Here is a 24,432-nt window from a genome sequence, read left to right as displayed (position 1 = left end):
GTGGATGACAAACGATAGCTTTTACAATCTATCATCATTCATTGGTAGTGTTAGATGCTCGGCGGCGTAATCTCACTACACGATTTTATTGATTTGGGTAGTTTTAAAGGTTTTGGTAAAAATTCACAGCGTATGGGACAAAATCAGAAACAACATAAAATATACAGAAAACCATAACAACAGGAAATATATGTAAAGATTAAAATAATATTTTTTTAATTTCTTCATGTTTAATAACTAAGTTAATCATGTTTATTTATTTATTTGAGCTTAAATCAAAATAAATATTGATTTCTCCATTTAAGTGTCAATTGTTTGGCTACCAATAATCATCATTATTTTAATTACATTTATATTAAATTGAAAGAAACGAAATGGACTTTATTTGCTTTGATTCAAACTCAAACAAATTAATATAAAAATTTCTTACTAAATATTATCCATTACGTTTGCGTCGGAACCGATACCCCGATTGGAATTTTATTTTCTACCACAGCGAAATGAAATGTTACGCCTAAAACCTAAAACAAATTTGTTATCAGTATCCTATATTTCGATTCCATTATAATCGTTGACTGAATAAAACATACAAAGCAAATTTCGCCTTATTTAAACCTAGCAGAGATCATTGTAGTGGTCTAGATTGACGGATTCCAGTAAATGAAATACTAATACTCCATTACAATGAGTTATCCTTCACAAATTAAACTATATAAATAAATAAATAATTAGAGGCTTTTATTAAAGCGAAAAAAAATGACATTGTCATCTTTATAAAGTACAATTTTTATCCAAAATGTTGATATACATACTTAAACTCTACGAATGGTATTGTTATTGTTTACTCAATAGAAACTCTTTCAATTTGTGTTTAAATTGATTTAGGTTTAAAATTTTGAGGAAGTTTATTATATAGGCTAATCGATAGCACTCTTTTCTTGCCGTAGGAAAAATTTATCACTAAACCTAATTAATCGTAAATGACGACCAAATTTTCTCTAAAGTCAAGGAGTTGTCGAGAATCTGAAATAATTTTATGAGTAAATTGGGAGCATTGCAATATTAATGCATAAACATTTGTCTTCTTTTATTTTATAAGTTATAACTGTAAGAACACAAGCAAATATGACTGTTGTAATAAATTAGTTAAGTTGGAATATACCTTTTTAAATATTTAAGAAGTTCTCTAAAACGCAAATTAGTATCGATTGTTACTCCTAAATGTTTTCATGATGAGTAAATATTAGTTCGATATTGTTTAGTCTTATATTTAAATTTTCTTGGAGAAACATTTTTGTTACTAAAACATAAAAGTCTTGATTTGTCTGGCAAATTATGCGGAAAAGAAAGTCGTTTAATTATATCAAAGTGATCATTAATATGCGATAGTATATTTGGATCACACCAGACAAAAGTTCAACACTTGAAGAGAAAACATTTTGAATAAATATCCTTTGATTTCGTTGGCTCAACTAAGAAGTTATTAAGTCCAACAATTTTGAGTAACACAGGCACACCTGCCAATCCTGTATGAAACGCTTCTATTATATCACTGAGAACAGTTGCCACAGCAACCACAGTATTGTATCGTTTCCTAGTCCTAGTTTTGCACAAAACTTTTTATAAAATTTTAGACAATAGTGATAAAATATAAACAACACGTAAAATAGAAAGTTCCTTAGGATTAGTATTTTTTAAAATAGGTTTTTCCAAAGCCATCTTTCACAAATCAGGCAATTATTACCTATATTCAATATGGAAAGTTTGAAATACTAATTATTCACTTATTTTTTGCAAAAACTATTATTTCTTTCAAAAAATGTTGGATTCTTTCCACAGAATATGCTCATAAACGTCTATTTTTTAATGTTTGCGAAAACTGTTTTATTTAGAAATCACCCACCACTTTATTTTACTAGATAATTGACAAAGTGTTAAATATTTTCTTTTGACAACTTTAGTAATAAAGATTTTTTCCTGCTAGTCTCGACGACGAATGGTTTCCGAGTTACAGTACTTTGCATGCATATTTGACCACCTTGTACAAAATTTTCAATCCAGTTGCTATCAATCCTACCATCAACGTTGAAATCGCCAAGTTTTTGAGAATCGGTGGGAACTAAGTATGACTCAACGATTACAACCGAATAAGTTCACTTTTGATGTGACTTAAGACAAACTTTATATGGTTATCCATGCGGATCTGTAAATTAAAAAAAAATAACGGATGAAGTTTGATAGATATTTACAATTGGCAATAAATTAGTCCATTATAAAAAAATTTGTAACCAGCTATACTGACATATACAGCGTAATTTCGATTCACCACGCGTCTCTTAAAACGAACCCGATTAAAATTCGAAAGTGGTGATTCCGCTAATTTTAGAATTTATTTTTAGAGGAGGCAGAGGGGGCTTGCGTAATTTAAAAAGGCTTGAAATACTTAAATTTATTAAGTCTCCGCAGCACTTGTTTCCTGTTTTCGTTGTTTTTCCTGTAGATTTGGAAATGATTCATATTGGTGCGCTCTCTCGTCGTTCGTAATTTTAAACCGTTCGTTCATTCGCTTCTCGCATGATTATGTTAATACTATACTCAACGGTGACGTCACTGACTCTTTTCTAATAAAGAGGACTGTACTAATTTCGCAATTGAAGTGAAATATCACTTCGAGCAGTTTTGAAGAACTATTCTTGACAGTATTTGGCCACATTTTTTCTACTCTCTACTCAAAAATTGTGCACTGATCATTTGCACGCAAATTATCACTTTAAAACGACAGCTTCTTTAAACACCGTCGGGAGTCTGGGAAAGATCGGATGTTTTCGATAGATTTTAAATACTGATGGAATTTGTGCATTTGTGCTGTTTTGCAAAAATGTACCCAAAAACTAAGAATCACAGGCACTAGCTTATTAAACTCTCGCTTTGCTCGTGCCTAAACAAACTAGTAACTAAAGTGTCGTTGATAAAAAATTTAGCCTGATATACTATTTCATAATAGAAATACTGCCATGTTAAACTTTTTTTAAAAACTATTTAATTTAATTTGAATGAAGGTCTTAGAAGATCGGCAAACGTAGACACAATTGTACAAAGTTGCAATGGAGTTTAAAGCAAAATATTTTTCTGGGATTTTGAACAATCCTGTATTTATAATTCTATATAAATAAATTGTATACTCGATGAAATTGTAAATATTTTATATAGATAAATCAGAGATATACTTGAGATCCCTGAACCTCAATGCCTAAGGTAATACACACGTTTGAAAAACTGCGTGACTTAAATGTTTGATATGGTTTGATATCGCCCTCATTTAGCCCAATTTAGAGAAATTTTTTCATTAGTGTTCAATAAAATCGAAATATTTCCAATTATATAGAATGTTCCGTAAAAGCAGGGCAATACAAAAACATATTTTTTTAATCGAAACCTCCCTATATATTCTCGCATATTATGATTTCTCCCGATATGAGGCCATCATTGTTTTTGAATCTTAATTTTTCGTTGCCAACTAATTCAATTTGATTTCCTCAATTTGTATCTCCACGCCTTTTAGATTATCAAAAATGTGTTACTAAGAGTTAAGTAATTGTTTCATACACGGGATTTATAGTCTTGCCTACTTGACGAACTTTTAACTAATTTCCCTCATTTTTTTATCTACTTCCGTGCTTTTAGGCTACAGCCCCGCTACCGCTTTATTAAGGTTTCCCTATACCTATCCATTCAAGTTTTTTCGTAGTATTCGTTTTTATTAACTATTTACAAAATTATGATTTAATTCGCTGTTTGATCAAAAATACGTATTTGTTATTAATAAATAAAAAAAATTGATATTTTTTAGCTTTATTTGCTATCAGCCGATAAAGAACAATTATAAAATCAAATAAAAATAAAAATACAGACGAAGGAAACAATAAGAAACCGTTTTGAAGATTTGGGTGCGATAATGTAATTGCAATTTGACTTATGATTTCGAAAAAAAATGTTGAACTATGTATTCATGGTGTTAGTAGGATTATTGGGCAATCAATTACTAAGTCTCATTTTTTAAGTAAAAATTTTAAAGTGCATATTTAATTAATTTCGATTAATAAGGAATTTGTTCATTCACGGCTTATTTTTAAGAAATGAAGATTAAAATTAATTAAATTTCCAGTTCTGCTTTACGAAAATAATTTTATAGTAACCAAAAACCAATTATTAAACGTAAATGTACCACTTCTAGTGATCACCGGGTAGCGTTAAATTAAACTATTTTTGTAAATGATTAATAAAAACGAATTAACTTCGAAAAACTTGAATCTACCACAAAAATGATAAGAGAACCAATAGCTAAAAATTTCAAAGTAGTTAGATACCTAGTGTTCCATTGAAAATTCAGACGAAATTGTTATTACTATTAAATAGGCGCTTTACTGAATTCTTATTAATGCATGCAGTTAGGGTGCGTTTTTGATATTATGAATGGTGCGCACGGGGAGATATAAGAAATAATAAGACAGCAATTTTTATTAAATGTTTTCAATATTTTTTCAATAAGTTGGCAACATCGCATTAAAAATCGAAAACAATTATATTTTTCTATTGTCACACTTTTGGGAAACATCTTGTATAACTAAAAATATTTAGGCAATACGCTATTAAGTAGGACAAAATCTTGCATTATTGGGTTAGCTGTTAATTAAAAAAAGGGTATTTTTAACCAAAATATTGGACGTTTGCAGTAGGCAGGTTTTGAATCTGCGCTACGATAGAAAATCTGATTTCTAGTCAGACACCTTAACTAACAGGCCACGACTAAAAGTCTAATTATTTCTGATGATGACGATGTCCTTCGTCTCATCGTTCATTTTCCACGTGTTTTATAGCGTCCTAATAATTATTTAGGCATCTCAAAAAATATGCAGTGCTTATCTTAAAACGTCCCCGATGTACGAGGTCAAAAAACAGTGGGATCTTAAGAAAGGTTAAAAACATTTGATAAAAATTCATCCGAATTAGTAACAGCCGCATTTACTACATTATTATTAAAAATTCCGCATTTCGACATTCTGAGTTCTATTTAAAATTTCGTATTGTTCTTTAACAAATATGTGAATTAAAAAAACTCCCAAAAACCCTTTAAAAATTGTATTTGTAATTTTCAGACTTATCCAAAGAAGTGGAGCATATAATCGAAAAAGAAAATTTCGTTTTAACCTTGAAACACATCAGGCCGAAAAAACGGGCGAGAGCATCTGTCGAAACTCTTTTCACTGTAGATTTTCCCGGAGCGGAGGACAAATTTTCGTTGCGCCTGGATCGGAAAACAAAACATGGTAAGTAATTATGAATATATTTCAAGTCGATAAAACTTTCCAAACTAAATGCGACAAGCTTTAATAACTGTAGCCATCAAAATGCGCTTCTGTGGCCAGATTTAAAATTTATCAATATATGTTTAAGGAACAAGAGTTGATTTTACATGAACAGGTTTACAGATTAATTTTCTAAAATATTAAATACCCGAATTGTAAAATTCTCTTAATTATTGCAACGACAAGATCAGAAGAAAGAAAATAAACTTTCCCAGATACAGAAGCCGTTAAAAAAAGTTGCAATACTTCTTACGAATATAATACTAGATATAAATATATAGGGTGTTAAGTAAGATTTTAGGGACACGTTTTTTACTTCGAAATAAGCCTTTTTTTTCTATTAACGCTCTATATACAGGGTAACGTAACGAAGGCATCAACAAGCAACCCACGTTTTCCTTAATAAAATGACGCTCATTAGTGAGATACAGGGTGATAAAGTTCGACAAAACTTGGTTGGGTTTGCATTTTAATACACTAACTAACCAAAACTGGTCCCAATTTCAAAATTTGTTTCATCGCGAACCGTTTGATTTTGAATTTTTTATTCAGTGCAATAATTAGTCTCCCTATGTCTCAATGAGTGACGTTTTACTATCGCATTTTTTCATTATTTGAATACTCAGTATGCCTAGGCGTGTGACCAATTTGAAGTTATTTTTTATTCTGTTTAACAATGACGTTAAAAGAGGTTTTATTTACATTAATGAATATCAACTAATATCAATGTGTATGTATTCATTTCTAATCTATTGTTTACAAATTCTTACCGTTTTTGACTTAAAAAAAAATATTACAAGGCAAATATCTCCAAAACGGTATGTTTATTAATGCTTATTAGCTCAATATCAAATATACTTTAGTAAGATGTCGCTCATTGATATAAAGTGTGATTCATTGTTGCACATCGTACCTGCCCAAATCAAATTCTGATATACCTTCAGAGCGATCACAGCTCGCAACCGACGGGTGACTAAAATCGATTGTGAAAATGCTTCAGTTCTAGTTGATTTCTCGCGGCATAAAAGTCCAAGCTGGTGCATGATCTGATAAGAATGTGAAAATTTAAGAATGAACATGGATAAAAATAATAACATACTTTTTTTGGAATGCTATGAAAAGTATCTCTGCTTATGGAACCCAAGAGAACTTATTATTCGAGAAATGCGTCTTAAATCAAAAATAAAAAATATTCCAGCACGTGAAACACCTGCTCTTGTTATCAGATTCAAAAAATATATAGTCCCTTGCGTTTTCAATTGACTGTGTAAATGGAAAAGTTATGCGACTTTTTCAAGGCGTAATCGAATCAACTTGCCGCACAGCGAAAATCGACCCGTCTAAACTCACCTTTAGATAAAGAACTACTTTAAATCAGTAGTTATGCAAAGTAGCAAAAAATTACTGATACTTATAATACTTATCAACACTGTAATTTAATGTTTCAAATTGTCTAAAATGGTGTTACTTTACTTTACACGTTACAAGGTGTTAAACGATTGGTTATAGAGGAAGCATAGAGTTGACGAATGATATGTCATTTTTGATTTTACAATAATCACAATTGTTACGCGGGTAATGCTATTAGTGTTAACTGCTGATTTTTAGGCATTTTATGTTATACAGGGTGACTCACCACTAAAGCTTTCTTTCTTTATCTACAAATTATAAATGCAAAAGTTGTTTGTATAAATTTGGATTTCTGAAACAATTTGATGTTAAACGGAAACACAGAATCATCCATTCAAGATCGGTATTAAAAGAGAACTGGTAAACCAGATCACCAAATCGACCCCTGTATAAAACAAGTCAAATAGTCAAATAATATAGAAAATGTTGGAATTAAAAAACATTTGCATTGACAACTTTGAAAATAATCAAAGTTTGATCACCTTAAATAAATGAATGAATGAAAATATCAAGCTTTGTCGAAACCAATGCTGAATTCAGAATGAAATGTTTTCCGAAAACCAAAAATGAATCAATACCACTTGTGCTCTATCTTAAATAAGGAAGTTAGATGCCGAGAAATGGTTATGAGATATCCTGTATAGCTGCAGCACTTTCACACAAACAATTTTGTATTTAAAAGTTATTATAACTTTTTTCGACCTTTTAATGTAATTATCACAAGCCTCGAAAATATGGTCCAAAATATTTTCTTTATTATCATCTTCCTTTATGTTTTGAGGAATCCCACAACTGTATTAGTTTATCTTGTTGCTATGTGTGTACAAAAAATTAACTATCGTTTTAGTTATCGTCGAGACCCTAGAAGACAGTAGAAGTAGACAGCAACATTTCACAGTGGACAGTCTTCAAGAAGATAGCAATATTAATTCCCTCATTTTGGCTGTCAACCAATCACAACCGGGTGCCCATGCAACCCTATACATCGACTGCATTTCCCACGGAATGGTGGCCACGCCAAAGTCTATGAGGGAAATGTACCGTGGCATGAATAGAAAGAAAATAGAAGTGGCAAGTTTCACCTCTAAATCATATTAGTTATTGTTTAATTGCAATATTATAGTTTCATGAGAAAAAATACTACATGGAGGTCGATGGGCATAGAGACCTGAGATCAATCTTGAGTAGGAACGAGTGTCCATTGCCTATTGAAAGACATTTTGATACCTTTACCAACGAATTGAGCAACTCGCTTAGAGACGATCCGAACATTCAAGCTCAGGAACCTTCGTACGACGATAGAGGAGACATTCCGCTCGTGTCGACGTTAGAAGATGGTACGTTCCTGCTACATAATGGAAGTAGTTTTAACGGCGTGGGTTTTCAGTGGGCATCATAAAAGCGCTGAACCATCTGATTCGCGTGGTGAATTTGGAAATGCAAAAATGCGAAGCTCAAGCGCAGGCTTTGGAAAACTTGCGCCGCTTGATTGAGGAATGCGAGCTGTGTAGACGCCCTCCACCACCACCTCAGCGACCTACGTGCGCCACTCACAACCCAGGTTGCGCTCCGGGTGTAAGATGTATCGACACGGCTAATGGACCAACTTGCGGTGAATGTCCTTCAGGCTATGTTGGCAATGGTGGGTAGAGACTAAAGTTTCAAGAGATAGTTACAAGAAATTTTGACATTTCAGGTTACGAATGTCGCCCGGGAAGAAGTTGCGCAGAACGTCCATGCTTTCCCGGAGTAGAGTGCACGGATACGCCTCAGGGATACAGATGCGGCTCTTGTCCCAACGGATACGAGGGCAACGGGGAACAGTGCCGTAGGCGAAATCCGTGCGAGTTCAGTCCGTGCGCTCCAGGTAACTCGTATTCCTATGGGGATATCAATTAAGCATGAATAAAACCAAACTTACAAACACAATTTCAACCTCTCTATAGCAAAGAAATGAGTAACTTTACTAACAAATTTTTATTTGAATATTAAACCTGAATGATGACTTTCAAATTCTGAACTAGTAATAATCCGATCTATACGTTTGCTATGTGTCTCTCTTCCTTCTGTATTCTAGGGTATAGTTTCGGATATTGATTAATTAGTTGTATAGACATTTAGTTTTTGTTACACCACCTACCTCATATTTTTGTACATTTTATTTGTTGAAATACATTATTATTTAGTAACCGCTAAATAATTGTTTTATTTTTCGAAACAGGTTGCGCGCCTGTCTGGAGAACCCGCCACTGAAGCATCTTTTCTCAGCTTTTCAATATCCAGAAACGGATACCTTAGGATGCAGATTTAATAGCACGTCTTGTTGTTCGCACCTTAAGCACTTTACTTTGCACATGTATCTACTCAAATTCTCAGACGTAATTACTATTGCGAGATGCAAGCGGCTTGCGATATTATAGGCGTATTCATTTTTACCAATTCGTCTGGTGCAAGCTGGTTTTCCTTCTTCTCGATAAGAGCTTATAACTTGATAGAGTATTGTCAACTTGATTTTTCGATAAATTCAAATTGTATGCCTTCCAATGCGAGAATTTTTAAGCTCGCCCAAAAAATCAGGAGTGATATAAGTTAAACGTCGACACAAAAACACGAGGTACCTGCACATGCACCCAAAAATACACATTATCACAGTATTACACTAGATTCTATTCTAGTAGAGATGTTTAGTACCTATTTATTTATTTAATAAAACAATATTGATATTTCCTTTTTTATTTTAGTATAGATTTATGTAAGTGTACATTCATATAATGTGTAGCCCAATTAATCGGTAGATTATTTAATTACGAAATTCATCATTAACAGTAATGATTCTGTATGATATCAACAAAAAAATCGTTTTAAGGGTAAGTTGAAATGGATTTCCAACGTTCTACTAAATATGAGGCTAAGATTATTCTGCGCTATTAATTGGAACCACTTCGTAAGAAGAGGCTGTAATTCCTATCTGGTGTCCCACTATAATATGAAAAAATATTACTGACGAGGCCATGACAAATTTTTGGAGATCATTTTCAAGTTCCTAAAACGACGACTAAATGAAGCAACTTTTGTCGCAAATAAGAAAATTGGATTTTTAGAACATTTAGCCCAAAGGAGAGGAATTAAAAATAATGGAGTGATAATCTTCAGTCAATTTAGGATTTTCTTTGTCAACAATTTTGATTTATCTGCTAAAATGAGGTCGTTTGTTGTAAACATTCGAACTAGGTTTCATTTAATAGAGCTTTTCTTATCCTATATTTGAAGTTAAAAACAATAATAACAAATGTTTAATTGTAGACGATGCTGTCTCACGACGTATGTCTAATTCTAGCTAATAGTAAAGAGGAATAAAAGCTCAAAAAGTAAGCGTTTGTCAAAACAAAAATATTTATAAATAAAACACATAAACACTCAACTAGGTTAGTGTTAATTTAGGATACCTCTAGACGCCGTTGATTAAAATTTTCAGAACACATGAAAAAGAAAATCAATTTATTTTGATATCAATAATAATTCCATAATAGCACAAAACAAACTAATAAATTATAAGTAAGATGTCGAGATAAACAAGCTTTTGAAAAAGCGCTTATTTCTCTTGGTCTCCTCAATTTTTTTGTGGAGTCATAAGACTAATATGAGAGACCCGATTATTATGGGATAACTCATTACATATGTCAGCACCTGCAAAAAATATCAAAAACACTTAGACATGAAAGTTGTTTTGATTTACTTTTACTTTTAAAATATAATATTGTTAGATATACGGGATGTTTGTGTTTTCGTTGACAAGTAACAATTGTCTCATTTTAAATCGAACACCCTACACATTATTGCATTTTTGAATTCCTCGAAACTTTCTGGACATTTTAATATATAAACGTATAAAACATCCTGTACCTAAGGCTTCACCGTTTTTCACATATTTTAAACTTCACGTCATAAGCGACCTTTGCAGGTCTCAATATATCTATCAATTCATTTAAAAATATTTAAAAATCAGGAAATAGATTTTAGGAAAGATACTCGCACACTTCGATCACAATTTTTTGATGCCCATTTTTGCAGTAAACAAAAAATATAAAAGGTGAGTTGAAAAGTAGATGTCGACACCAAGTTCCACTGTTTAAAATATTCGAATCCTTTGTCAAATTTCATGCATAATTCATGTAGCATACCTTATACTTATCTCTTACTTTTTATGAGCAAAAGAATAAAAAACAGAAATTTAATTTTGAAATGAATAGGTAAATAGCTAGTACCAGTAAAGTTCTTAAATTGTTACAGTAAAAAAAAGTGAATAAGGCGTATCAAAAGAATTGAAATTGTAATTTTTATTAGATATGGAGATAACACGAGAACTCAAGAAAATGTAATTTGTTTAATGCATAATATTCAGAAAGACCCATTACAAAATCCACAGCGAGTAAAATTAAGAGAAAATTTCATGGCACGCCAATGCCATTATTTTAGTAGGTGTTGCAAAATGCCCATGACAATATGATTATCGGTTTAAAAACCCTTCCACAACATTACTCAGGATATTTTCAATAGTTTGCCTTGTATCTAATTTTAAATTTTAAATAATCTAAATATTGTGATTTTTTCCTTATACAGTTTTGATTTTAAATATCTCCCGAGTAAAAAATCCAGTGCAGTAATATCTAGTGACTTTGCAAGCCATTGTATGGCTCCCCTTCTACCAAAAAATTTGGTATTGACATCTACTTTTTGACTCACACTGTATATTTTTCTATTTACTTTAAAAAATGTGCAAGAAAAAATTATTATAAACTTGTGCAAACATTTTTCTTGAAACACCTGATTTTTAAATGAATTTGTTCCATATTTTAACCGTTGATTTATTTATTGCAAGGTATATAGTCTAGTGGTCTGTATTGATAATGTAAAAATAAATTAATAGAAGGTGATTGAAAAGTAATATTAAAAATTTAAATAAAAAAATCGTTAAATAAAGTGTAAGTGAAACCAAAACACGTTCCAGGTTCTAAGATAATAAAATAATATATAACAAAAATTAAAATATGAGTAGATGCATTAAAAGACAATTCACAACAAAGAAAATAAATAAAAAAGAGCAATGATGAAAGATTCTTTGTGTGAAGATATTGGATAAAAATAGAGAGTGTTAAACTTTATTTAAAAAAAAATATTTAAAAATCTCGCAATTTTTCATGCTATTATTTTTTAAATAAAAACCGCATCGTAGGAGAAAAAAATTGTGTCCCAATGTTTTTTGATGGACCCTAACGACCACAAAAAATATTTTCTTATTTCATTGCATAATTGGCATGGCATTTGTCTTTTGTTTGTTTTTCATAGCAATTGTGTTTTATTAGATATTGTACACTAATTACTAAATTAAGATTTAAAAAAGAACCATTCTTAAATGAATAATTTTTTCATTTCAATTGATATTAACAAAAAATTTGGGATATGAAAAATGGGGCCTATAAAATTAAATCCACAGCAATATATACACACTCATTTGTCAAAGTTTACAATACAATAAAACAAGATGTTTTGGACTTCCATTATCTTTATTATTAACACAACGTTTCATCTGGTCAAGTATCTCCACTAGTCTTCAGGTGAACATTAATAATTAAAATAAGTCAATGACGCGCGACCGAGGTAGGGGCGGCCATTGTTTATAGCTGAACTGCCAGTAATAAAATTAAGATTTAATTTCTCCAATAAACGTTATTAATATTTAAAGATGTTAAAATATTTGGTATTCCAGTGAATGACTGCTGCTGGTTTGAATTTTCCACACATTTTCCATCCATATCTTTAAGAGTGATCAACCACAACGTTGAGTTTTAATAAATTAATCAAAAACTGATGTATTACCGAGTATGTGTGGGTTTCCCCTATACTGAAGTCAGAATGTTTTTATTATCTTTGTGAACCCGAAGAAGGGGTGTCTTGCCATATAAAATCGTAGATTGTGCATATGTTCTATTCTTGCCATCCAAGATTATGAATGTTTCTTCAATGCATCTTTAGCTTTCGCGTTTCTTAGGACCATGTTTTTAAACCATTAAAGGATATCATTTTCTAGTCCTGAATTACTATCGTAGAATATAAGCAACAAAGCGTGAATCGAGGCTTTAGTGCGAATAAATTGTTTCCCTGATAATAATGCATAAAATTTTACAAAAACACACCCAGCATCCCTACAAATCATTCCCTGCACTGATAAAACAAATTCAAACCGATAACTCCCTAGTATTTGATTGACTTTGTGTAAATGCATGAATATTAAATTACCCGCTAAAAGTACTTGCTCACTTATTACTACCTACAAATTTTTATAGGTTCCCGGTGTATTCCCACCGAAGAATCGCCCTATTATCAGTGCGTCTCATGTCCTCGAGGATATTCGGGATCGAATTGCGACTACAGAGATGAGGTAATTCATCGAATATTTTGAATGCTTTATCTTTATCTATTCAAAGAAATGTTTTCTCAGTGCGACCTAGACAAACCTTGTGATCCGAGAGTCGAATGCATCAACCTCTGGCCGGGGCACAGATGCGGTTCATGTCCGTCAGGATATACAGAGAGACTGGAAAGAGGTAGACACACGTGCGTAGATATAGATGAGTGCGCAGATAGCAGAGCATGTCCACCACCTTCGCAATGTACGAACACTCAAGTAAGTGATAACATAAAAGTAAAAATGGGGATCCGAAGATAAAACAATGTCTCAGTAGTATCCAAAACGTATTAATACTATTTTCTTTTCCATTCAAAAACTATATTTATTAATAAATTACCGAAACAGTTGTAAAGATCGAAGTTTTGCCTGTATTTCCAATCTTGAAACGTCCTCTATAGAATATCTCGGAATTATTTATAAACATAGTGTGCAAAAACTTTCGGACAACGTTCTTAGTAATATGCATTCAGACCATACAGTATGCTACCAGAATAAATAGAAGAAACTCAAAAATGTAAATAATTGAATTTCATATCAAACCAATATACAATTTTAAATGACTTATTGATTTGCAGCAAAAATTTATATGTGTACCACAAAGTTCCATAATACTGATTGTGTCTTTTGTGATAATCCGCTAAAGCTTTGATGACAAGTGATTCCAGTCACAATCATTTTGGTGCTTCCGTTCCGTGGACGCGCTTATCTTAACACTTCCGAAGTTTTCTTAATGAGATGCGCCATTAAATTTCTTATATATAAACTGCCGTCAATTGTACTTAAAGCTGCTCGAACACATTTTAAACATTAACTCCGGTAATCCAAAAAGTTCTAAATATCAATGTAATTTTTGTGTTTTTCGAAATAATATTAACAAAATCTTAAGGGTCTTAACAAAAATAAGAACTGTTTTGTAGTTGGGGGGACACTAATCACAATACCTTGTAGCCTTCTGAAGAGCTTATATATAAAATCCCGACAATAGGCGTCGTTATTAAGAACCAGCTTTATCAAAAAAATATTTCTGATTTTAATTAGAGACCATAAAGTTCCACCATCTGTTATGGCGGAGTTTTATAGGAAAATACTGTATTTATTTCATGTTGATTATTGATATTGATATAGGTTATTGATTTAAATTGTAGTTCAGATTGTTCAAAAACGAAGATCGATCGCCTTGATAATTAGTACACAGTGGAGAACTCGTCAACCCTTCTCTTCTACAGCCATATTTCGCATTACAACCTTTTTTGCAATTGCATCACCTCTTTCGATACCTGAATTGAACAAATATAGCTTTTATTATAGGAGTGAAATAAAAAGTCTACCAAATGTGTTGCATACTATACTTTTTCTACCACCGTTAGTTTTTTGCTACATTTTTGCAAAACAACACGAATACATTCACTGACATGCTTTAAAATCGCCGAAAACATCCGATTGCTCCCAAATCAAGAAACTCACGTGGTAAAATCGGTGTAAAATTAGGTATTCTACGGAAGGGAGTAGAAAGAAGTATATAACAAAATAGTAAAAAAATGTTTTTGTGATTATGCCAGAAAAACGCTACCTGGTGGCAAAGTAAACAATCTAAATCGCGTCAGTCATAACACGATTGAAAGTCTAGGGAAAGTCCTTCTTATCAATTTCAAGTTTATTAAAATGAATTAAGCCTTTTAAGCGAGATTCGAACACCGCCCTTCTACCTTGCTTGCAGATAATGCACCAGCATTTAACAAAAATCATTTGAATTGGTCTCAGCTTTAAAACAACTTTAACCTTAACCATATTACAAAATTTGTGGAAACCCAGTTTTAAAATTCAAGAAAACAATTTATATTTCGGAAATAATTTCCACTCGATTTACTTAATAAACGTCAACAAGAAATTTATAGAATCGTCCATTTTCCTAATACCTCTTTGATCTCAACTTTTATAATCCCCATATCGCATTAATAGTAATTCCAATTCGGTCGATAGATTGGTGGTGTACAATTTATATATGAGATGCTTTTCTGATAAAATTTACCGTTTTAGCCTTGAATCTAGTTGTGTTTATTTGAACGAACTACTCCCTAGCCAATATTTTTCATAAAGGTTCCGTACAAAACTGTTATGTTCTTCAAGAAGTAATTCAATATCGAAATCTATTGAACAGTGTACAATCGCATAACAGCTTCCATCTAGATGTAGATTGTTTGTATATTCTTACATTTGGCACACATTTTTCCTAACAAAATGATAATTTCTATTATAGGGGTCATACACCTGTCAAACCAACTGTGAAACGAGATATTACAGGAACGGTTCAATAGGGTGTCTAGAGGCTGGCGATTTAACAGACGTCTGCGGCAACGGCCAAAGGTGCGACAGCAACGCGAAGTGCGTCAGCCTAGGTGAACCTTAAATACCGATCGAGAATCTTTTGTTAATATGCACGAACTGTTTAAAGGTTGGGGACAAAACGCCTGCCAATGTATCACAGGTTGGGCCGGAAACGGAGAAATATGCGGCAGGGATACAGATTTGGACAGCTGGCCCGATGAACGGCTGCCTTGCCGAGACGAGCACTGCGAAAAAGTAAGATCTTCTTTCTAGATATAGGGTCGCTGGAGGAACTTCGAATTTTATATGCTCTAATTAATAACTTCCAATATCTCTCATGACACAAGGGCAAACGAAACTTATACGTCGATGTGTTTGGTTGGTTGGTGTTATAAGCTTGCTAGTAAATTTTGGTATAAAACCTCCATCTATCTTTGGCAGTTTTCTAAAAATTACTTTACTTTCCTCATTTTTTCTTGAAAAGTTAAAAGCTTGGCTAAGTACGAAACGTTCTCACTGTATTACACAAGAACGCTCAAAATATTTCCCAAATTCGTATACCTAAATGTTAAGTATATCGAAATAAAACCAAGTTTGGGTAAAAATTGGCATATTTGCCTTGGGTATCCATGAAATTGTCACTCAATTTTATAGTACACCCGTATAGTTGCACATCATAGACATAATTTCGTCTCTTAATGAATTAAAATATAGCAGTAATAAATATTTCATTGGAGTTTTTTTTAAACACAAAATAGATAAAATAATTAGTTTCTCGAAACACGCTACAGATTCGGAGATATTGCACAAAATTAACCAGGAATTGACGAAAAATAACTTTTAACGATTTTTTACGTTGTTTTATTTATTTTTAAAATACACGCTGCTGAAGCCTGAAGGAAATTGACTCCCAATAAATAACTAAGGCTCTTAGTCGAAAAAATCTCTAGATATATTTCGATCTCCAAACTTCACTTTCGACATAAAACATCTTAGAAATGTTAAAGATAAAGGATATTTTAAATGAAATATGTCTAGCAAGTTCCGAAGAATTCTAAAATATCTTCTATTTCAAATAAGAAAATTATCCCCTAAAATATGTATATATGTAAATATGATGATATTTTAAAAATATAAGAGAAGTTGATATTTTACAAGTTCTGTCATCCCAAATACAGGCAAAGAGTCTTATCTTTACCTCAAAAATACGTCCTTAAATACGTTGTAACGAATTTATACGGAAATTTTAGTATAAACTGCTCAATCATTTTGTAGGATAACTGTCCAAACGTTCCTAACTCAGGACAGGAAGATGCGGACAACGATGGTATTGGCAATGTCTGCGACCCTGATCCAGATAACGACGGAGTCTTATATGACGTAAGCAGTTGGAATTTTGAAACTCTAGGTTATAATCATCAATTTCTTCTCTTTAGGATAACTGCCCTCTTCATTCCAATCCAGATCAAAGGGATTCGGAAAGAGAACCGGACAGAATCGGAGACATCTGTGATAATTGCCCTTACCTTTTCAACCCCGATCAGTCGGACATAGACAAAGACAACCAAGGTGACATATGCGACTCCGATATGGACGGCGACAATATACCCAACGAACAAGACAATTGTCCCAATGTACTCAATAGCGATCAGAGAGACAGCGATGGAGATGGTATTGGTGATGCCTGCGATAATTGCCCAAAAGATTATAATCCATCTCAAGAAGACTCAGATGACGATTTAGTAGGCGACGTTTGCGATCATCCAGAGGATATTGATCAGTGAGTGAAATATAAATAGAAACACTTCCTTTTTTTGCTCATTATAGTCGTCGGGAATTCTAATTTATTTCATATTTTACGATTTAGTTACACCTATTAACCCATGTCTAAATAACATCATACTACAACCAATTCCAATAAGGGCAACGACGTACGATGTTAGGGAAACGAATGGTCCTAGAAATTAGAAAAAAGTAAATTTTCAAGAGAAAATGCTGGGAATTACTTTCAAGTATCTGAAATGTATTTGCTTTATCTCCAAAGAGGAAACTTTTGTTCCAACCTTTTCAGGTATAAATATTAATATCCCAAAAAAGATTTCTCGGGTTTTAATAAACTTGGGGTGGTTGGAAAGGGTTTTTTCTAGGCAATCAATTATGCTGCCACTCGAGTCAGGTCATTGCGAAGCATTCCTTGCCACCAGACGGCGTTTTCTGATGTAATCGCAAAAAAATAAATACCGCGAATATAACTTTTTATCCGAACTTACAATATGAATAAAAAACTTTAAACTAAACAAACACTTGCATTTTATGAAGCATTCCCCGTTGTTACGAATCGTTTTTATTGACCAATTATCCTGAATTCCCCAAATACCCAAAAACGTCGATATTTAAAATCACAATTAAATATTGTTACTTATCAACATTTACAACTTTTTTTGGAGTAGCTGAGATTACCTACCACGCTTTGATATTTTCATTTTCAATTTATTATTATTACTTATTTTTTCATTAAAAATTAAATTTACTAAACTAACTAAAATAATTCAATTGTTGGAGACTATCGGGTTTTAACCTCCTCAAAAACCCACTAATACCTAAATTTGTGCAATTATATCATTTTGATATAATTGTGAAAAATGGAAAATTTTATTCGCAGTTGTATCCCGAAAAATAAGCGTTTTATGACTTATGTTATATGTTAAAACATTTTACAAGTTGAGTTAAGTTATGTTATAAAAACGGAATCACCTGTATATTTAATAGAAATCATATTACAAAAAAAATCTATAACTGAAATGATTCCTGCTTGTATGAAAAGTATTTTTATATGAATTATTATTTCTGTACGCATATCTTTTAGCGACGGAATAGGTGATCAGCGAGACAACTGCAAACATAAACCAAATCCAGATCAAAGCGATCTAGACAAAGACGGTAAGGGAGATGCATGCGATGACGATATAGATGGGGATGGAATTCTAAATCACTTGGATAACTGCCGACTTACATACAACCCTTATCAAGAAGACATAAATAGTACGTTTTTCTGCTGAATTTTCCTTTTTTTACTAGAGTATAATATTTTAAAAAATATATTAAATAATCAACAGAAACATCCATTTCAAATAATTGAAAAGAAGAATCTTTACAAACATATAGTACACTTAATATTATGTTCGAGTATTAAAAATGGGGTTTTATCACTTCAAAGAGAGCGGCCATAATATCGGAAGCATATGAATATTGGAAATTAATTAATTAATAGTTCTCAGTTTGTGAAGAAGCGGTCAAAAAATTCTACACCAATTCTATTTGAGTTACAGGAGTAGCTGCATCCTACATGCAACATAGTACTACAGAAATGCCTGGGCCAAGTGGTTTCTAAAAATCTTTTACCGAGTACCATTTGATTCTTTGAAATTTATTTGAACGATTTCGCAACTGTAAACATACTGTATGTATTACGGCCACAGATTCCAAAGCCTATATGTTTAAAGTTTATATCTACTATTTTTCCAACAAGACTCGAGCAAAATAGTGATTGTGCTATTTTTTTTGGAAAGTTAATTTTAAGTGATTTTTGATGGTTTTTTTTGGAAACTAAAGACTATTTCAGAAAGGTGTAGAGTAAAACCTCATTAGTTCTGCGAAGGAATTATGCAATTCCAATGCGTCGTATTATCCATTCACCACACTGAAAATATTACCCTTATTTTTTCTTAATCACTATTCACAAAATACGTTGTACAGAAATTGAGTTTTAAAAATTCATATTTTCTTGGTTATATGACAAACTGTGTCATTTTCTTCTCTGTTTTAATGACCTGCCGGACTCATTTTCGCCAGTTATTTAGTGTTACTTGCTCAATGGTTTGATCAGCTTGAACAATAGTTAAAGGTCGTATTGTGCTTTGCTACAAATTCTTTAATTTACGGTCATATAGCTCTATATTCTTTAGTCAGCAATTATATATTGTATTCTTGTAATTTTGTACTATATCTTCGACATATTTAATAAATTTGAGATATGTAATAGTTCCTCAAATTTGGTTTTGTATTCTCCAAGATGAAGTTGTAGTCTTCTCTATACGTTTTAAATTATTATTCTTAACTACTTTTAAATCAAATATTTTATCATTGCACCAAAACAGTCTCATCGTTTTTTTCTGAAGGTACCTTATTAGCCGTCTTGTTTTACCACATTTTTGATGCTTATGACCTTTATTAATCCACTTCTGATCAAAATAACTGTTTTTCTTCAGCTCTCTTTTCAACTATTTTATACTCTGCAAAATTCACAAACGAAAGCAGAATATATGTGTAGTGTGTTTTTAGTATTATGTTTTTTATGAAAATCGAGCTCCAGGCATCTTCATTAGTTTTCGTCTATTTACTTTAGAAAGGAAAGTTTTAATTAAAAGTTTTCTAATTTGACACCGTCATACGGTACTTATGCAGTTTGTTTAGTCAATAAAACTCTTAACAATAATAGGAAATCAACATGTTACTTTCACTATGTTGATTGAGCTACAAATTAATATTATTTATATTTGGTAAAAGGAGTTTTTTCTTTGCAAAATTTGACACGTAATGAGAGGTATTAATGGTAATTTGAGCTCTAAATCCACACGTGTCTGTCAAATTTCGAATTCTCTGTGGTTTTTCTCACAGAATTAAGTGTCAATATCCAACCGTTTTGTGAGAAAAAAAATGAATACATGTTACTACAGTTCCACTCAATGCTTCTCTGTTTTTGAAATAATATATTGATTATTTTAAGTCGTTAGTGCAATAAATAAAAAAGACAACGCCTAATTGTAAAGTCTTTACAGTAAATCGTATTGTTTTAGGAAACGGAATCGGTGACGAATGCGAAAAAGACTTCGATGGAGACGGTATTCTGGACACCTACGACAACTGTCCGAACAACTCTTTAATATACAGGACAGACTTTAGTAAATACCAAACGGTTGTCCTCGATCCCGAAGGAGAGTCGCAAATAGATCCGAACTGGGAGATTCACCATCACGGAGCAGAAATCGTGCAAACCTTAAATAGCGATCCCGGATTAGCTGTTGGCCACGATAGGTTTATGGGTGTTGATTTTGAAGGAACATTCTTCGTCGATACTGAGACCGACGACGACTATGTTGGGTTTATATTCAGGTAAATAGAGATTACTGTTGACAGCTGAACCATAGTCACATAGGATTTTAACATAGTTACCAAGACAATCGTCGATTTTACGTAGTAATGTGGAAGAAAAACGAGCAGACTTATTGGTTGCCGACGCCATTTAGAGCTATAGCGGAACCAGGAATTCAAATTAAAGTTGTAAATTCGGAGACAGGTCCTGGCGAATATCTTAGGAATGCGCTGTGGCACACCGGCGATAGCGAGAATCAAGTCAGGTTGCTCTGGAAGGATCCCAGAAACGTGGGATGGAAAGAGAAGACCTCTTATAGATGGTTTTTAAGTCACAGACCCAAAATTGGGCTAATTAGACTAAAGATTTTCGATGGCGAGAATATGGTGGCCGACTCAGGAAACATTTTGGACAGTACCCACAGAGGTGGTAGACTGGGGGTGTTCTGTTTCTCTCAAGAGATGATTATATGGTCTGATTTAGTTTACAGATGTAACGGTGAGTAAAAAAATATCATATATCGTTTGGGTATAAAAATGGGTTAATTCCTTTAGATAACTTGAGGGAAGACGTTTGGAAAGAGCTGCCGCCTAGGCTACGAAGCAGGGTAGATATTGATGACAGCGTATTTTACAATATTAAAAATCCGGACGTCTGATTTAATCTGTTCGTCGTGCATTCAGGCTTACCACAAAACCTATTTATTTGTACTTACAAAATTAGAAGGCGGTCATGACAACAAGAAATAAATATTTTAATTAATAATTAGAACTGAGCATGTACGTACATTAGAAGGAGTTATTTTGGAAATTCCACAGTTTATCATATGTTTAGTACTACATAACATTCTGTTAAATGATGCAACAAAAAAATTGGTTTGTTCAAACTAATATGTATAATATACAAACTACAACCATAAATCATGTTCCATTATCGCTAAACCTATCAAATGGTTAAATTTCTTATAGCGAATTGGTTTTGGCTGGTATATCTGAACCGATTGTTATAAATAATATAATATATAATTATAAATTATAAATAATACAGAAAAGAAGAAAAATAATTAATATAAATATAAGTAAAGTGTATTAAATATTTTTAAAAAATTGTAAAAATAAAATAAAATAAAATTCTTAAAAATTGACAATATTTATATGACGAATCTCCATCCGAACGGTGGCGCATGTTTTTTCAAATATTCTGTATTCAAATGCATACAATATTATGAGAAAATGCACATGTAACTTTAATTCGTATAAAAAACAAAACAGAGTTATAAAAGTTTTATTCCTAATTAGTTTGTTTGCACATTCCGAAACCTTCTTTCATTTCTTTTCTGAGTACCCAAGTTAAATTAATATTATGGACATGGATGGTAAATTTTTAATTTTAAATTTGAAAAAATTCCGTAATTAACAATTAATAAATTCTAGACACTTTTAATTTAATTAATTGTAAGCAAACAAACCAGATAGCTTTCCAATTTAATGTGCACAAAAATATACTTAATACCAGTGTGAGTAAAACATTTTTTTTGCGAATGCATTGGAATGAAACCAATTTAGATAGACTTTGACTATACATGGTGGACCAGGTTTTTCAAACTCTAATAATTGTAAGCATTTTGTCGTGCATAATAACGGTTTTTATTTTTTAATATTTTGCCCGAAAAATTATTAATTATGATTTGATCTGCCCTGTATATCGAACTATATTTGTACATTACTGAAATTATCAAGTCCTAATCAAGTTATTTCTTGTGTATTTTTTGTTTATTTGCTCTCAAATGTCAATGCAATTGCAAACTGCATGATTAAAAAAATATCCGCAACTGTGCCTGGATATAAAAATATGTACGGTCAAATTCTGCCCATTTATTTTATTATGATTAGGAGTTTGGTGTTTCAATCTATGCTTATATACTAATGATTTTATTTAGATAAATTATATAAATTAACATATTCAACTATTTATTTGGAGCCGTGTTAATGTGTACTAAAAATATTCTACTATCTAAAAATATGAAAAATCAATTTATGTTTGAATGCGTCTTTATTATTGTTAAAATGCAAAGTTTTTTTTACCAAATAATAAGTAAGAGTTTAATTTACTTTGATGCGTTCGTTGCATCGCACGGAATGAGCTTAAAACTTTTCAGCACCTTATTCGCTGCTTGATTTGCCTGGTATTGATCCTCTAAACCGTAGGCGGCAGATGAGTTCAGCGCATCAACGGTAGCTTTTAAGTTAATTTTCACTTCCGCAATATCCACAGCCTCAGCATGTTGTTTGCATTCACTCAACAAATTCCGTCTAACTGCTCGGGAAGTTTCTAAAGCCTGTTGAATTAGTTGCATCGGATGACCTCGATGACTACCTTTGGCGCAATCCTGGCAAATTATTTTGCCACACTTGTGACAGAAAAGAACCTTCTTTGCCCTATGTAGTGAGCAGACAGTGTTGAAATCTTCACTGGAATTATTGTCCTTTGTAGAGCAGTCCTGATTTATGCCCTGCAAGGAGACAAAAAATTTGTAACAATTTTTATTACCGTCAATAATATTCGTTTGCCGTCGTCATTTACAAAGGCAACTGTTTTAGAAAGTTTAAAAGTTTCTTAAAAGTGATATGATATAAACTGCCTACCATAATCATCCTAGAAGCACTGTACAAAAAACAACAACAGAATATTTCAAGTTAGGAACAAGTGACACTAAAATTAGCATTGTCCTTATTTATAATGGCAAAGGATTGCATTACCTGTTGAAATAACCAACCCTTTTACATTACATTGATTCATGTAATTACCATTTAATGACCTGTTCCTTGAAACCCTATTTAAACAGTTCTGAAATTCTAGATATACTAATCGTTTTGCGATACGATTGCCTTATTTCAATTAGGTCTAAACCGCTTATCCCTTAGAATTAATGTTCCCATTAATTACTAGGTAGTTTGTGAAGGTTAACGTTATATTTAATCGGTCAGTGGACATTATGGTTATAAATATAATGAAATAAATAGTTTTAAATTCTGTGGGTCTGTATTTAAAAGAACCGTAGTGTTTCCTCAGTATATTTATGGTCATTCCTAGCAAAATCATTATCTTTAAGTTTTGATAACTTAAGAACATTCACATATCTAGTACGGTATGTTATGTTTTTTATGTTTTTTTCTCTACGTTGCATATGGTTAGTCCTGTCTACAACTTTCATGTTGAGGATTTAAGATTATTTTGAAAGGCTCTTTTGTAACTCAAAATAAATAAGAACTAAAAGTTCAGATTTTCACGAAATTATATATTATGACATGACAATTGTTTCGACAACACCGTGTCTTTATCAAATGATCTGAAATTTTGGTTCTTATTTATTTTGACAAATGGATTTTCATCAAGTAAAAGCCACCTCAGTTCAATCTTTTGTAACTCCCTATCCCAATTGGATGTCTAGTTTTATAACCTTTTCTTCTCGCGATTACTAATGTTAATTAAGGTGGGCCACGAAAAAGTCTTTAAGTTGTTTATAAAACAGTTAAATCCTATTTATTTGAAAACCGAAACTAAAATGCGAAACAGCCAGTTCCAATTTAATTCTATTTCTTATGTTTGCGAAATATATACGGTTGACATTGTATGAATCTAAATATTGTGATAATTCGTGCGTATTCCCTTTGATTGATTTATTCTGTTTTCTTGTGGTTACGTGGAAG

General features: G+C 32.1%; 1 protein-coding gene across 1 annotated transcript in view; it reads left to right on the top strand.

The window, feature by feature from the left end:
• LOC132708612 (cartilage oligomeric matrix protein) overlaps nt 1–24,352 on the top strand; it is a 30,875-nt gene extending 6,523 nt beyond the window's left edge. The window contains exons 2-16 of the mRNA XM_060681046.1: nt 5,157–5,327; nt 7,624–7,847; nt 7,900–8,113; nt 8,164–8,418; nt 8,473–8,643; nt 13,121–13,215; nt 13,276–13,461; nt 15,503–15,641; nt 15,698–15,825; nt 16,846–16,950; nt 17,007–17,350; nt 18,437–18,612; nt 20,427–20,742; nt 20,799–21,220; nt 21,277–24,352. Of these exons, the coding sequence (XP_060537029.1) occupies nt 5,157–5,327; nt 7,624–7,847; nt 7,900–8,113; nt 8,164–8,418; nt 8,473–8,643; nt 13,121–13,215; nt 13,276–13,461; nt 15,503–15,641; nt 15,698–15,825; nt 16,846–16,950; nt 17,007–17,350; nt 18,437–18,612; nt 20,427–20,742; nt 20,799–21,220; nt 21,277–21,380 (3,050 nt within the window). The 3' untranslated portion in view covers nt 21,381–24,352. The remainder of the gene's footprint in view (nt 1–5,156; nt 5,328–7,623; nt 7,848–7,899; nt 8,114–8,163; nt 8,419–8,472; nt 8,644–13,120; nt 13,216–13,275; nt 13,462–15,502; nt 15,642–15,697; nt 15,826–16,845; nt 16,951–17,006; nt 17,351–18,436; nt 18,613–20,426; nt 20,743–20,798; nt 21,221–21,276) is intronic.
• The last annotated feature ends 80 nt before the right edge of the window (nt 24,353–24,432 follow it).

The sequence above is a fragment of the Cylas formicarius genome, unplaced genomic scaffold (assembly GCF_029955315.1).
Source record: "Cylas formicarius isolate icCylForm1 unplaced genomic scaffold, icCylForm1.1 PGA_scaffold_10__41_contigs__length_53128322, whole genome shotgun sequence".
In the NCBI taxonomy this organism is placed as follows: Eukaryota; Metazoa; Arthropoda; class Insecta; order Coleoptera; family Brentidae; genus Cylas; species Cylas formicarius.
Note: the sequence above shows the minus strand (reverse complement) of the source record. Positions and strands in the feature narration are given on the sequence as shown.